General features: G+C 36.6%; 1 protein-coding gene and 1 long non-coding RNA gene across 2 annotated transcripts; one reads left to right on the plus strand and one right to left on the minus strand.

Annotated features, from left to right (window-relative positions):
* On the minus strand, window positions 1–3,457 carry LOC125804040 (uncharacterized). The gene is made up of 5 exons (XR_007440539.1): window positions 2,733–3,457; window positions 1,229–1,652; window positions 608–728; window positions 387–497; window positions 1–256 (listed from the first exon to the last, which is right to left on the minus strand). It is a non-coding gene; the product is annotated as an uncharacterized LOC125804040 (long non-coding RNA).
* A 3,005-nt stretch (window positions 3,458–6,462) lies between these two features.
* Window positions 6,463–10,877, plus strand: nagk (N-acetylglucosamine kinase). The gene is made up of 10 exons (XM_022678447.2): window positions 6,463–6,566; window positions 7,172–7,256; window positions 7,375–7,473; window positions 7,592–7,733; window positions 8,062–8,172; window positions 8,299–8,411; window positions 8,709–8,796; window positions 9,645–9,742; window positions 9,843–9,921; window positions 10,234–10,877. Exons 1-10 carry the CDS (start codon window positions 6,538–6,540, stop codon window positions 10,422–10,424), a joined length of 1,035 nt encoding a protein of 344 aa, XP_022534168.2. The 5' UTR covers window positions 6,463–6,537; the 3' UTR covers window positions 10,425–10,877.
* The last annotated feature ends 6,157 nt before the right edge of the window (window positions 10,878–17,034 follow it).

Genomic DNA, 17,034 nt, shown 5'->3' on the forward strand with positions numbered 1-17,034 from the left:
TTTGTCCAAGCTAATACAATATCTTTATTGGCATTTATTGGCACACTAGCCTTTAAAATGTTTGGTTACATGCTTTGGTCAAACAAATACAGAAGTCTTTATTTAAAAATGCAACACCCAGCCACTCACACTCAGCCACTCACACACCCAGCCACTCACACACCCAGCCATTCATGAAGCTGGCTGCAGAATCCAGGGTGCTCGTTTTCGCTGTAAAATGCCACAAGCTCCCCTCGTCTCCCATGCCCAACGTAGCCTGTAATATAAGTAAAAACACACACTTTCACAAAGTAACAATCTCCCAAGCCCCAATACCTTAAATATATTGACTTACCAATTTCTGACCTCAGGAAAAAATTATCAAAATTTATTTAGAACAAACATACCCAGTATGTAGTCTTTATAAGTTTCTTGACAGTTCTGGCAGCACTGCAGTTCGTACATCCTGCGAAACTCGTCTTTACATGCAGCACTGTGATGTTTTCATGGCACTACACCTGTAGGTTTAAAAAAATCAAGAATTTTAAAATGATTTCAAAATCAGTGAGTGTAATTCCTTTTCTAAGGGAAAACAAACATCTTAACTGTACTGAAATATCATGCTTACTGTCAAGCCACTCGAAATGTGCCCGGGCCCGGAATGATTGTTGTCCAAACAATGTCCCGGAAGAGACGACAAACCAGTGACAGCTTTAAAAAAGCTTTGTCACCCTCATCCAGAACTGTATCTATGAGAATAAGGGGCATCTGTGAAAAACATTATAGAAGCATGTAGATTTTGATTCATGAAAATTATAGTAATTGAAAAAAATGACCAGATAACATTCTAAGGCTGCAACCAATTACTATTTTGGTATTCTATTAATCTGAGTTGGCACTTATTATTTCAATCATATCCCCAATCTCTGATTACTGTAGGAATGGCTAGCATTTTTGCCTGAAGACTGTAGTCAGCCTCATTCTGTTGACTAATCTCTGCCTTAACGTAACAAAACAGCTCTCTGCTTTTCTATCCCTTTAAAATGATAGCACTCCAATAGCTTATGGGCTTCAAATGTCCTTGAAATGACTAGTCAACACTAGGTCAAGTTGAAATTTCAAATAATGTCAACTTATCTTTTCAGCCCAATTCAGACTTTTGAAAACAAACCACAACAGTAAAACATTTTAAATGGCCCAGTTAAATTAACCCGAAATAAAAAAAAAACACACATCCACACCCTCACACCTGTTCAAAGGAGACGTTGCCCATTCTATCTCCTTCATCAGTCACACGTTCAACACGCTGAACTTTCCTGAGGGAAAATATAATAATTAATATAATTAATACCATGCACAGAGGAAGCAAGACCAGAACTGGGAGAAGGTGTATCAGGAGTAGCTGGCAGAGGGGGAGCTGGACGTGCATCAGAAGTAGCAACAGTCTGTGGATTAAACACTTCTGCTATAATGGTCTTGGTTGCACTGCTGCACAGAGATACATGATGTCTGAACTGGTCTTTGCATAGTATTGTATGGCTGCAATAGACACAATAAAAGTGTGCTGTAGGTGTGCAGTTTAGAGATGAAGGAAACTGTAAGCAGGGGCATTTGAAAACACCACACTGGCCAAACCGTGAAGGGTCAGGAGTGGCCTGGACATGTGTTGGATGCTGTAAAACAGAAAGCAACAAAACACAACATGAGCTTACAATTACTATATCGGTGCACATTAATTGTAACTACATTCAGTACAAAGGTAATAAATGTGCATCGACTTAACCCTCCTGTTACGTTACGGGTCAAATTGATCCATTTAGAAAGATAGTAAAAGTATTTTTTCTGTATGAAACGTCTTCAGCTTGCCTTTATTTGTATAATTAACATATAACATGAAAATGGTTAATTTCATATTTGCAACAACCCCCTGCAAAAACTAAAACGAAATTGTAATGTTATGTTTCATTTATATGTAAAAATATTGTGTTGGTCGTTTAAAAGTAACAAAGTAGTAAAACAAAAAAAAAAAGTAAGATTTTTTAAAATGGAAAAACAAGTGAATTATCCTAATTGAACTATTACCTCTATTGTACACTATTGTACTAAATGTTGATAGAACAATCAGCAATGGAGTTAGTTATTAAATATTTACTCTTCTGGTTAGGATTATTTTGGTTTCAGAAATATTTTGGATAATTAAAAATGAACCAGGTCAAATTAACCCGGGAATACCATTGCTATTCCTGACAAATTAAATAGGAGGATTAAGCATTGATATCTTCAAATATTTATTTGTATGACTAAGACTTTGAACCAATTTTAGTTAGCTAGATTATCTTGCTATCTTGTTAGCCAATTAACTTCTTGTATAGACAGTTTAAACAGTTTTTTAGGTTAGCTGACTATGACCCCTAGCTATGCCTAAAACAAAACTGATGCCTAGCTCACTACTAGCTATGAGAGTTTATCTGTGATACCATTAATTGGTAGCATTTTAGCCCATAAAACAGAAGGTAAGATAACTAAAGTTTGAATTAGACAAGACTGGGTGCAATTCTGCATTAGAATCCATCAAAAAAAAAACGGCAATATGATTAGAAGCAAACAAACCACATGGTACACGCGCCGATGTAGAACCTTCATGTGCGTATCAACGACTCACCGTTTATTCATAAAATATAATATAGAAAAACAAGAGGACATTATAAAAATAGCTCTGTTAACTTAAAAAATAACTCAATATTTGTACTTACCGCCATAACCGGAGATATAAATCAGATAGATGCTTTAGCTGCTTTCTCGGCTACAATTCCTGTTTACCTGGAGTAAATGTAGGCGTTCGTGACGGACGTAAGGTGGGTGTTGCTTTAGACGTAAGGCGGAGTTGGACATGGGCGGAGTTGGATGTGGGCGGGGTTGGATGTCCAACTCCGCCTTCCTACAGGCTGCAGCGAGCGGCTCCTCCTTCCTTCAGCAAGAACTTCCGCTCCCCAAACTCCTCCAGCGACTCTCAGACAGCTCATTTAAAGCCTGGTTAAAGCTACAGGTACTAATATGAAGGAATGAGAGCGATATTAATCTAAGAGGAAGCGGAGAAGCTCAGTGTTATCTCTCTGAGGCTCGTTCACGCTCTGGAGGTAGGGTTCACGCGCGCGCACGAGGAGCTCTATCACACTGCTATTCCCTGCCTCTCTCCACCCACCTCTCTCTCTCTCTCTTTCTGTGCACTGTGTATCTGCTCCTTATACCTCCCTCTCTCTCTCTGTCTTTCTCTCTGGAAGGATGATCACAAGCCATCAAACCAAGCTAAACTGCCTGAATTTTTGCACCAGGAGTGGCATAAAGTGTGTGAGACTGGTGGAGAATCCAGGGTTATTCTACCAAATATTGATTTCTGAACTCTTAAAACTTTATGAATATGAACTTGTTTTCTTTGCATTATTTGAGGTCTGAAAGCTCTGCATTTTTTTGTTGTTATTTCAGCCATTTCTCATTTTCTGCAAATAAATGCTCTAAATGACAATATTTTTATTTGCAATTTAGGATAAGTGTTGTGGGTAGTTTATAGAATAAAACAACAATGTTCATCACTTTGTGTCTCTGTATCACTCTCTGTCTCTCTGTGTATCTCTGTTCTTATATCTCTCTCTCTTCTCTCTCTCTCTCTCTCTTTCTCTATATTTCTCTCCTTCTTAAGATTCACGATTCAAAGCAGCTGCAAATAATATTACCAAAGCATTACAATGAGTCAACAAAAATCTAAAAGGTGACATTAGTAATGAATAAATAAATCAATAATTAAAGTAAAGACTGTTTGCTTACTAAACTATATATATATATATACACACACACAAACACACACATATACACACACAGGGGTTGGACAATGAATTTATGAATTATATATATATATATATATATATATATATATATATATATATATATATATATAAATGAATATATATATATATATAAAAAATGTAAAGAAAAAAGGAAAGTGTCACTTTCTCTCACAAACACACACACATGCTCTTGTCCTCATTACCCGTTTGGTGTGGTCTGTGCACCAGTGTGGTGAAAAGTACATTCATATGTAGAATTTCCACTCAGAGCGCACGTGCTCTTTTCACTCACATTATCACATTCAACCATCTATAACTAAACGCTCAGTTTTTCACTCTGTACAAACTAAAATTATATATTTTGTGCATGTGTTTTTTATATCTGACTTTCTTGTTTTTTTTCTTTTGTATTGAGCAGTTTAAATATGTTAGGTTATTATTTATTGTGTCTTATAAAAGCAATATATTTCTCATTAAAATTATATTAAATAAATATAATGCTGCAATATAATTTGCAAAATGTGTGTACTATACGTTCCTAGTTTGCGTATATAATTTGTGCTATAGTGTGCACTTTAAAATTGATTGTAAATTGATTTATTTTATTTTTTATGTATTTAATTTGAATTTGGGTTCTGTAACTTGGGATACTGTTGGGACACTAAAATGCAGATACAGTGATGCTCTCTCTCTCTCCTACACAAACACACACACACACACATTTATATTAGTATACAAGGTCAAGTTGACCCTGTGCAGCTGAACTGTGTACTACTGACTCCAGTCTGGTACACAGTGTCCTCTTATGTATGTAAGAGATCATCTAATGACTTTAGCTGAGCAGTGGGAGTGTTTGTGTATTATTTTGTACATACATAACGAAAGCAATTATGCATAATGCTGACGGAAAAAGATTCTCCCCTCACTCACGCCCACCAGACAGGCCTGCTAGCGGAGAGTCAGACAGTGTGGGCCTAGTTCAGAGCCACGGTGGGTGGCAGGGAACTACCACATTAAATCTTTAAATGCCTCTGCACCGCTGCCTTCAAACACTTCAGGCAATTTGAGCACAGCAGGTGAAAGCAAAAGTCAGACTCAAGCAGGAAAAAAGTCTTCCCCCATTAAGGTAAAAGGATATCCCATGTGACGGCTATACAGTTAGTTTTAGAGTAAAACTGAAATGGCCAATCTGACATCCAACATACTTTACAGTGAAATCCTGTGGTTTGGATTCAGCCATTTTGTTACCTAAATTCCCATGTACAGTATAACAGTAGAGCCAGGGCATGCACTGTATATTCAAATACCTGTATTCAAATTATGTACACCTGGCTGCTCACCCATTGTTCCATCAGTGCAGCTGCTCTATCAGCATGACTGACCTGACCAAGCTAGTTTTACTGTTTGTCCATTCTGGTAAAGCTGGCTGACCATTTTGGTTAAGATGGTTCTACTAGCTGGTAGATCATCTACACCACCCACTTCTCAAAGGAAAAGATGTTGTGTTGTTCAGTAGAGCTTTCTTTGACGATATATACAATTTGTGTGTAAAGAAATAGAGGATTAATAATGTGTGCTCCTTAAAGTAGCTGAACATTAATATATTCACATTAATGTCTATTAATGTGTTTTCCAAGCAACTTGAGTTTATTGCATAATGTAAAATAAATCATTGTCTACACTGGAGAAAACACCAATTTTATGACAAAAAAAGAAAGAAAATTAATTGTTTGAAATGTTTTTGCAGCAAGGCTTCATTATCATTCACTAGTCATCTTAAATTTTAAGGTGAGATGAGGCCTTCCTGCTACAGCCTAGTCTAATTTAAATGTGCATTGCTCCATCTAGTGGTGTTTTAACCACAAAACCTGAAACCATTTTTAATAATAAAATTAATAACTTAGTGAAAATACATAAAAAAAATAGAAACAAAAAAAGAAACGAATAAATTAGTGTTATGTTGCCCTTTTAATTTTTTCCTTTTTATTTAAATTAGCTCAATCATTACAGTACAATATGGGAAAAATTATAACCTTAAATCTAAAAACAATATTGAATAGTCTACTAACAAATATGTCCTGTGTTTTCTTATATATTTATTAAATTTTATGCATTTATTTATTTTTATTTTAGTTATTTTTTCCATTTTATTCTTTTCATACAATACTTGTAAAGCCACTGTTGGGTGTTGAGGTGTGGGTAGGTCTGTAGGTGTACTTTGTGTTGGGATAGGGAGGTAATTGGGTGTGCGTAGTATAACAGTGAAAAGTGGACCATAACCATAAATGTAGAAAATCAAAATATTAATGTCCAAAATTATTAAACTGGGGGAAACGTAGTAAAAAAGTCAAACAAAGGTAAAAATACATTAAAATACTACAAACAATATGTGGCTCTAACGCCTACTTTAACTTATCAGTATTTAGCTTGTAATCTAAACATTTCTTAAAATGTTTTTTAAAAATTATTATTTTAGGTCCATGACAATAACTTGTGGGTGGATTCCATAATGTAAAAGATAAAAATGCAGATTTTCTGAATTGCTGGTTGTTAACTAAAGCGATAAGAGGAGGAGGAAGAGAATAAAACAGAGCAATAAAACTGAAACGATCCAAAGTCTGCAGCCCCGGCGCTCACTATGACTATGCCACCATCTGATTGGTCGAGCCGGGTTGTGCACGGCGATGTCACATGACAGAAACAGGAAGCAGCAGAGATGAGTGCGGTGTATGGTGGAGTGGAAGGGTGAGTTATTACTGAATAAATACATTATTACTATTAATAATAATAGATTATCTTCAGCACAGTGTGTGAGAGTGTAGTATATTAGTTAAGACGGGCTGACGGGTGATTTTACACTGAGAGAGTGGAGGAAGCCATAGAGAAAGTAGAGTAAACTGAATCAGTGAGATATCTGGGCTTTAACTAATCTCTGATCCTTATTTAATAAATCCTCACTCTGCTTTAATTAATATATCATTCATTTATCATCCTGATTTATTTATTTTACTCAATTAAATAAATGATTTTCTAATAACTTGGGGTTACTTCTTTACTGTTCCTGTTCTGATTTGGATTTAGATTTTTACTAATCCTGTCCTAAATTGGATGTTATTCTTTACTGAGTTTAATTCTGATTTATTTATTTTACTAAATTAAATAAATGCTTTTCTAATAACTTGGGTTTACTTCTGTACTGATCCTGTTCTGATTTGAATTTAGATTTTTACTGATCCTGATTGTCCTAATTTGCCGTAAATGTTTGCTATTCCTATACTAATTTGTCTTAAAATGCTTGATAATAATGTTGCATTAATTGATTAATTGTTAATTAATGTCTTTTTTAACAGGGGTGGGACTCACTCCAAAGCAGTCCTGCTCTCTGCTACAGGAGACATCCTCGCTGAGACAGATGGACCATGCACCAACCACTGGGTGAGTGAGAACATATAGAGAATAAAGAAAAGTGGTTCCTTTGGTAGTAAATGCATTAATTTATGTGTGTGTTTCATTGCTTCTATAAAACAAATAATCTCTGTTGTGTTCTTTTCAGTTGGTTGGTGTTGATAAGTGTATTGAGGGCATCAATGACATGATTCAGAAGGCAAAGATCAGTGCAGGGTTGGACCCGGACTCGCCCATTCATTCTCTGGTAAGTGTTAACTGAACTCCAGCTGTAATCACAATTTTGCCAATTCCTTAGATTTTGTCAAATATTTCAGATTGTTCTTAAACTAAAAGGATGGTATGTATGTGTGTCCTGTCTGTAGGGCATGTCACTGAGTGGTGGGGAGCAGAAGGCAGCCATTCAGAAACTGATTGATGACATGGCAGAGAGATTTCCCAAACTAAGCAAAAGTTATTACATTACCACTGATGCTATTGGTGCCATAGCAACAGCAACTGATCATGGTAATGTATCAGCATCTAGGTATAGTATATTAGCACTGACGAAACTCAACAGGGAATTTTATTAATTCTTTCGATTCTACACAATCCACACATTCGGCAAATGATTATATAAGGCCCTGTGAAAACTGTCTTTTCTCATAATTCCCTTAAAAGTTTTTCATATTAAGGCATTATTGTATTTTTGTCACATTTTTTGTTTTTATATTTAAAATCCATATTAAGCATTAAATCTGTAATTCTGTCCTCATTCTCCTCTTTACAAAAAATCATAGGGTCCTACAAAGTGACATAGCAAGACAATAAACATGAAGTGTGTTCCTCTCTTCAGGTGGAATAGTGGTGATATCAGGCACTGGTTCCAACTGCAAGCTGGTGAACCCTGATGGCACTCAAGTGGGCTGTGGGGGATGGGGCCACATGATGGGTGATGAGGGGGCAGGTAAAATTTCCACAGCAGCTTCCAATTGTAACACCATTACTGTTAACTAGAGGGTTTTTGGTTCTTATTCGAATTCAGATTGTCTCTCTTAATTAATCCCAATCAGTTAATTCTCTATTTCTTTAGCATTTTGGATCTCTCATCTTGCTGTAAAAACAGTGTTTGATGCCAAAGATAACCTGGCGAAGCCCCCACATGATATCACCTATGTTAAAAAGGCCATGGAAGAGTACTTCCAGGTTTGTGATCAGTATTCTCATGCATTACATTGAATTTTCACTTTGGAACATGAGTAAAGGAGTATATACAGTACATATGACACTAAGCTTTTTTAATGATCAAATAATAAATAGCCTAAATGTTGTGTGCACCAGGAATAAATTTGTATAAATAAGGATAAAAACCTAATACATTTGCAACCTTAATGCACCAGATTAATATATTACTTTGTAGGCCCCACTTCACTGCAATTATTACCAAGAAGTTGTTTATTTTGTATGAATCTGACCCATGATGCTCTCAAACTTCACCCACAGGTGTCGGATCTGATGGGCATGCTTCCTCACCTGTACAGAAACTTCCAGAAATCACACTTTGCCGGATTCTGTAGAAAACTTGCTGAAGGTATTGCTTAAAGATTATAAGTACAAGACTAAATTAATTTTGAGCGATGATAAAATTGTGCACCTAAAATAATACCACATTTCATGGTATTTTTGCTATAACGATACTCTTGCCAATGTGAAAAAACATAAGAAATATTAAAAAGATATACTTCTGCTGGAAAATAAAATCCGCATCTCCATGAAAGTTGTCAGCAGAGTTGTCTCTCAGTGTGAAGTGTTGTTTCGGGAAAACACTGCACTGACTTTGGAGTTGATAAAACACAGAGTGGATAAACACCAGCAGATGACATGTCTCTCCAAACCATCACTGATTGTAGAAACTTCACACTAGACCTCAAGCAGCTTGGACTGTGTGTCTCTCCACTCTTCCTCCAGTCTCTGATCCCTTCATTTACAAATGAAATGTAAAATTTACTGATGATCAGTGATGGTTTGGAGAGACATGTCATCTGCTGGTGTTGACCCACTGTGTTTTATCAAGTCCAAAGTCAGTGCAGTGTTTTCCCAGAAAATCTTACAGCATTTCATGCTTTTCTCTGCTGACATATTTCATGGATATGTGGATTTTATTTTCCAGCAGGACTTGGCACACTGCCCACACTGCCAAAAGTACCAATTGGTCTTATATAATATTCAACTTTTTGAGCTTTCATTGGCTGCAAGCCATAATAATCATCAATAAAATACAAATAATAAAAACTTCAAATAGATGACACTGTGTGTTATACATCTATATAATATGAGTTTCTCATTTTGAACTTAATGACTGAAATAAAGTATATTTTTAATGATATTCTAATGTTTTTGAGATGCACTAGTACAGTACATATATGTTATATGTTTCAGGTGCCAATGCAGGTGATGCCCTCTGTCGTTATGTGTTTACCCAGGCTGGTAAAGTCCTGGCACAGCACATTGTAGCAGTTCTTCCAAAAGCACACCAGGTTAGACCTATTGCATGACTGAGCCAATCAGCATTCTGATGTCTGATTCAGTGTCTGTCTGACTCACTCTCTGACTCTGTCTGTCTCGTCTCTGTTGAAGGAGCTTTTCTCAGGGGAGTTGGGTTTGCCTATTCTGTGTGTGGGGTCTGTATGGAAAAGCTGGGAGCTGCTAAAGGATGGTGAGTGTTGTCAAAACAGGTCACAAGACAGAACAAGCCACTTCCACTTTCTGTTTATTTAACAAGTTGCAGGATATTTCTCTTTAGCAACAGCTGGAAAGCCCCGAAACAGCCCAAAAGCACACTGCATATTCACACAATATTATTAGGATATTATATAAACTCATAGTTCTTTACTTTACTTATTGAAACTTCATGCATGTGGGATTAAATGCAGATGACCTGTGCAATCAGAGATCAAAGGCTCTGAAACTACACACACGTCTTACAGTATATACTGTGGTCTGAGCTTGTGGTTTATTTGTTGTACAGGTTTCACTCAGGTGCTGTCTCAGAACCAAGCTCACTACAGCCATTTCCACAAATACAGCCTTCTTACCTTGTGTCAGTCGTCTGCTTTGGGTGGTGCCAAGCTGGGGGCTCAGAATGCAGGGGCCACACTCCCCCTGGACTACTCCACAAGCGCCAATGTGTTCTTCAGCAACTCTTTCACCAATCAGTGACCGGGATGAATATGCATCATAGAAGACTATTAAAGAAACATGACTTCAATCAGAAATCATGGTGGGACCATTGTTCTTGTTTTGCAGATGCATCTCCAGCCCTGTTGTTACAGTTCAGTAAAATCCCTTAAAAGTTCCCCTAGTCACTTCCACTTAGGAAAATCCATGTAGTCAGAATGCACAGTTAACTTCTTAATGACGTGCCTATTAAATATGCCTTTTGTTTGAGCCTATATAGTTCAATGCATTAACAATACAATAACTAGAGGACATAAAAACACTTCAGGAAACAGAAGTTGTAAAAAAAAAAAAGGCCTGGCCTGTCACAGGGCTGAGATGCATCTGTCTTCCAGAGCTCTAACTAAAATGCTGTGTATGTTTTATATTTTTATACAGTATGTAAACCTATTCTTACAATAAACCTCTGCACGAACCACTTTGGGGCATAAAATACATAGTGTGTGTGTGATTTTTTTTTAGGTGACATTTTTTAAGGATTTAAATCAGTAAAAACACGAGACTCTAGCTAAAGTTATGGCAGTTTTGAGTCATAATGAATCAATAAAAAAAGATTCGCAGTTATGGTTAAAAATATTTATATGGTGTATGCCATGAAAGGTACTACAAAACACTACTGTATCATTGTAATGTCATATCAAGATTCTTCAGTTGATCTGTGACCTCACCTTAAGATTCTACAAGTGATTTGTTATGTCATCTCAAGATTCTACACATGATCTTTGACTTCACGTTAATTATTCTACCAGTAATCTGTGACATCACGCTGAGATTCTACAGTTGAGCTGTGACATCACATTAAGATTCTACAAGTGATCTGTGACATCACCTTAAGATTCTACAGTTGACTTGTGATGTCATCTCAAGATTCTACAGTTGATTTGTGATGTCATCTCAAGATTCTACAACTGATCTGTGACTTTACCTAAGATTCTACGAGTGATCTGTGACATCACATTAAGATTCTACAAGTGATCTGTGACATCACATTAAGATTTTACAGGTGATTTGTGGTGTCATCTCAAGATTCTACAAGTAATTTGTGACTTCACATTAAGATTGTACAGTTGATTTGTGACATCAAATTAAGATTCTACAGGTGATCTATGACATCACCTCAATATTCTACAAGTGATCTGTGACATCACATTAAGATTCTACAGGTGATCTGTGACATCTTAAGATTATACAGTTGACTTGTGATGTCATCTCAAGATTCTACAGTTGATCTGTGACATCACCCCAAGATTCTACAGGTGATCTGTGACATCACATTAAGATTCTACAAGTGATTTGTGGTGTCATCTCAAGATACTACAAGTGATCTGTGACATCACATTAAGATTCTACAAGTGATTTGTGATGTCATCTCAAGATTCTACAAGTGATCTGTGATATCACATTAAGATTCTACAAGTGTTCTGTGGCATCACATTAAGATTCTACAAGTGATTTGTGACATCACATTAAGAATCTACAAGTGATTTGTGGTGTCATCTCAAGATTCTACAAGTGATCTGTGATATCACATTAAGATTCTACAAGTGTTCTGTGACTTCACATTAAGATTGTACAGTTGATTTGTGACATCACCTCAATATTCTACAAGTGATCTGTGACATCACATTAAGATTCTACAGGTGATCTGTGACATCACCCCAAGATTCTACAGGTGATCTGTGACTTCACATTAAGATTCTACAGTTGATTTGTGATTTCATCTCAAGGTTCTACAACTGATCTGTGACATCACCCCAAGATTCTACAGGTGATGTGTGGTGTCATCTCAAGATTCTACATGTGATCTCTGACTTCACGTTAAGTTTCTCCCAGTGATCTGTGACTTCACATTAACATTCTACAGTTGATTTGTGGTGTCATCTCAAGATTCTACAGGTGATCTGTGACATCACATTAAGATTCTATGAGTGATCTGTGACTTCACATTAACATTCTACAGTTTATTTGTGACATTACATTAGGATTCTACAGGTGATCTGTGACATCAACTAAAGATTCTACAGTTGACTTGTGATGTCATTTCAAGATTCAGAATAGGAGCAGTTGTATTATTGTTAGTCTTTGCACTTTTAAAGCATTTAAAACGATTCTCCACCTTGCAGTATCACTTGTTCTCCACCCTTCTGATTTTTAAAATAAATGTAAAGATTCATGAGTGGGGAAATTATTTTTAGGGGTAATGAATATGTATATACGTCACTCTGGGTAGCTGTTTCTTGTATCTATCTATGTGACATTATTCTGAGGGTTTATACTACTGAATAAGATCAGCTTAAGCCTTTAGCTCCATACTATGGTATGATGCAAGTGTATGTACCAAATGCATCACATATAATCATGACAGGCTGCAGGCGCAGACTTCAACCACTAGAGGGATTAATGCTAATACTTATCTGTAGTTTACTCATACAGTGCATTAAAGTGTATTACAGAGCCCTTCAGCGTAATCATGGTATCGTTCAATTATAGGCACAGAAATATACTGCATCCTAATAAACTCCTGTATACACTGAAAGGTCAGCTGAGCCACTGAGCCATAGTAATTATCTGTGAGTCACAGAGCAGTGAAGCCTAACGTCATTACTGATTAGAATTAACCATGCATTCATCTCCACTGCATTCTGCTCATTCACACAAAGGCCAGTAATATTCAGCAGTAATATTCTATATTATGCATTCTAAATATTCAAAATATAATATGGTGTATGCTATGACATCAAAATGATTAAAACGTTGAGTAAAAAAAATAAACACTGCACAGCTTATCTGTGTCACCTCACCTCAATGTTCTATAACTGGTGTGTGATTTATAACCATCGCCTCGTGTACAAGCTTGAGGTAACATCAACTGATTTGTACCATTACTATAAGATTCAACAACTGATCTGTGACATCACCAAGATTTTACCACATTTGTGACATCACCTCAAGGTTCTACAGCAGATTTGTGACATCACCTCAAGATTCTACCACTGATTTGTGACATCACCAAGATTCTACAACTGATTTGCGATCACATCACCTCAAGATTCTACCACTGATTTGTGACATCACCAAGATTTTACAACTGATTTGAGACATCACTAAGATTCTACAGCTGGTGTGTGACATCACCTCAAGATTCTACCACTGATGTGTGACATAACCTCAAGATTCTACAACTGATTTGCGATCACATCACATCACCACAAGATTATACCACTGATTTTTGACATCACCTTTAGATTCTACACCTGATTTGTGACATCACCAAGATTCTACAACTGATTTGTGACATCACCAAGATTCTACAACTGATTTGTGATCACATCACATCACCTCAAGATTCTACCACAGATTTAAGACATCACTTGAAGATTCTACAGCCGGTTTGTGACATCACTTCAAGATTCTACAGCTGGTGTGTGACATCACCTCAAGATTTTACCACCGATTTGTGACATCTCCTAAAGATTCTGACTCCTTCCCTGACTCTGTTCCACAATCAGACTCGTTCACTGTGACCTTACCCGCTGCCTCCAGCCAGTCCAGCTCACCCAGCTGCAGGCCAGCATAGACCGAAGTCACAAGCGTCAAGGAGACCATGCGGGTCACCAGGGAAACTGTGGCAGATGCTCCCACAATTCCACAGTCTGTAAGCGGTGAAGGTAAGTGTAAAGTCAACAGTGGCCTGCAGTTGTAGTGTAAAGGCTAACATTGCGTCAACAGAACAACTGCCCGGTCATATTTCACCCCATCTGGCTATTCAAGGCCATGAAACCACAGCCCAGCATGCACTTTAGCCCTCTGAACCAGATCATGTTACTCTGCTCAATCTAAAGCAATACATCTTAAAATAAACTCTATAGATGTTTTTTTTTCTTTTACATTAAAATACTGACATATGCATAATCCACATTTTAAGACATGAAAGCCTTATTAGGAGGATACAAGGCAGTTGTTTTAATCTATAAACTACGGACAAGATTTCTCCCAAATTCCAAATAGAAATAGTCATTTAGAGCATTTATTTGCAGAAAATGAGAAATAGCTAAAATAACAAAAAAGAGGCAGAGGTTTCAGACCTCAAATAATGCAAAGAAAAGTTTGGAATTTAATATGTAGTGGAATAACCCTGTTTTTTAATCACAGTTTTCATGCATCTTGGCATGTTCTCCTCCACCAGTCTTACACACTGCTTTTGGATAACTTTGTGCCACTTCTGGTGCAACAGGTCAAGCAGTTCAGCTTGGTTTAATGGCTTGTGATCATCCATCTTCCTCTTGATTCTATTCCAGAGATTTTCAATTTGATAAAATTAAAGACACTCATTTTTAAGTGTTCATTTTTTCAGAGCTGTATGTAGAGGGTTTTTTTTCAGTACGTAAAATTAAAAAATGAATGATTATGGATATGGATATGGCCTTAACATTCCTGTAAAGGATGTTTCTTTATTTACACCTAGAAAAACATACAATATACAAATGTATATTGTTGTAATGATTTTCCAACTAATTATTGGCATTGCATGATTGTTGATTATGATAATTAACTGCACAATAATCGCAATAAACTTTACTCAGAATGGTGTGGTAAAAGTGAGCATCAGTGCTAAGGACGGAAATGTCTTGATTAAAGAGAGAGATTATTAATATAAAAAAAAACTGCCTGGCTGATTTAAGCTGACATAAAGGCTATTATGACAGCTCAGCTATCCGCTTTGTACTGTACGATTGTAGTAGTGAGCTGAGAAAGATTTCCAATACGTCCCAACTTAGGATGGATGGGATAAAACAGCAGAGGACTATGTCAACTTCCACTTCTATCAGCCAATAACAGAAAACTGAGGCTACTGTATTGTTTGCACTATACGGCACACTTAAAATATTTTAATTTCTCAAAAAATTGTCAGTGTGCCTTATAATCTGGTGCGATATGTGGGATGAACCACTAACTATCACCACCCTGGGTTACTGGAACACTCAGGGTTCTTCAGTGTTGTGCTGTCAGGCTACACTGTTAGTGCTAATGCTAATGCTGCTGCAACCTGCCTTAGGCGAAATCTGGAAACCTATGCTTACTGTAAATACTAAACTGAAGCACTTCACTCACTCAAATAAAGGAGAGAAATCTGTGTAAATTAACATCCAGCGCTTGTTTGAAATTTTTTAATAATTACAGTTTTGTTTACTTAGTTTAGCTTTATTTAACTTATTTACCGAACACCACCACCACCTAGTGGCGAGACCTGCTGAAATCGAGGGAAAACATGGGAACACCCCTGTTCCTTACTAGAGTTGCATAATGCACCTTATAATCCAGTGTGCCTTATGTATGAAAATAGATGTTTATTGATAGGGTGCCTTATAATTGAAAAATATAGTACTTTCAACAGTTATAGCATGACCCGAATCACACACCAAAACCCACATACAGAACCCTCATTTAAAATGCATTGTTGTGTGAAGGTTAAGGTCTAGCTTCAATATTCTACTTAAGATGTAAGAGATGAACTTAAATGCTCTCTTGGCTTCTGCAGGTTTTAAATTCAACTGCAGGTCTGAGCTGCATTTGCAGGCAGAATGTTAAACCAAACTGAATCCAAATGAACTCTAGACCAGGTCCGTACTAAAAATGAACTGAGGGTCAGTATGAAAGTGATCTATGTGAAATAACTGAAAAACACTGTACCCTTTTGAAGTTGTGCAATATCCTTGATCAAATCTCCCAAAGGAACAACAGGAAAGAGAGATGGAGTAATAATTCATGATAGTATAGAAATCTGGCATTGTTCTGACTCTAACAGTTATCGGTGGTCGTACAGGAAGTGGGCAGTGCTCCAAGAGTGAGAAGGGGAGTAAAATTGTGTAGCTCTTATGATAGTATCTTGCAGTCCCCAGTCCACATCCTCCAGTAAAGGTACTGAGGATGTAGAAACACAAATGAGCAACTTCTAATTAAACAATCTCCATAAAAAAGGTAATAAAAACAGTAATGTAAATGCTTACCATGATAAATAACATTCAACACTTAAAAGCAATGCCATAGAAAAGCCACTTTCCATTGATTTAATAAAAAAAATAAAAAAAATTCACATATCTAGATCAATTAATCAAGAACCATTTAGCGTCCTACAATGTGTGATTTGCTTACATTCAGTCACAAAAGCTTTGGTAAGGTCAGGATGTTATATGATCACCACTACAACTCATAATCCCTAACTCCCTAAATGATCCCAAAAGTACTGAATGGAGCACAATCATTCCAGAGAACACAGTTTCACAGCTCAAGTATTGTTGAGTCCATGCCTACTTTACTTTTTTTACTTTTCTTTTATCTTATCAATGTTCCCTCTTATTCTATTTCTTTCTTTCCTCCTCTCTTTTCCTCTTATAATATATACATATGTATTTTTTGCACTGTAATGCACATTTAAAATCCTTTACTTTTCCCAAAAATAAATCAGTGAGCCTTTTAATCCGGTGCACCTTTATATATGAAATGTACCAGTCAGGAATTAAGAAGCAGTAAAAAGCCAATTTGCTGAAGTACAGCATTGTACAGGAGTTTCAGTTTAGTTCTCCAGCAGTAT

Source organism: Astyanax mexicanus, chromosome 8 (genome assembly GCF_023375975.1).
Source record: "Astyanax mexicanus isolate ESR-SI-001 chromosome 8, AstMex3_surface, whole genome shotgun sequence".
NCBI classification, from domain to species: Eukaryota; Metazoa; Chordata; class Actinopteri; order Characiformes; family Acestrorhamphidae; genus Astyanax; species Astyanax mexicanus.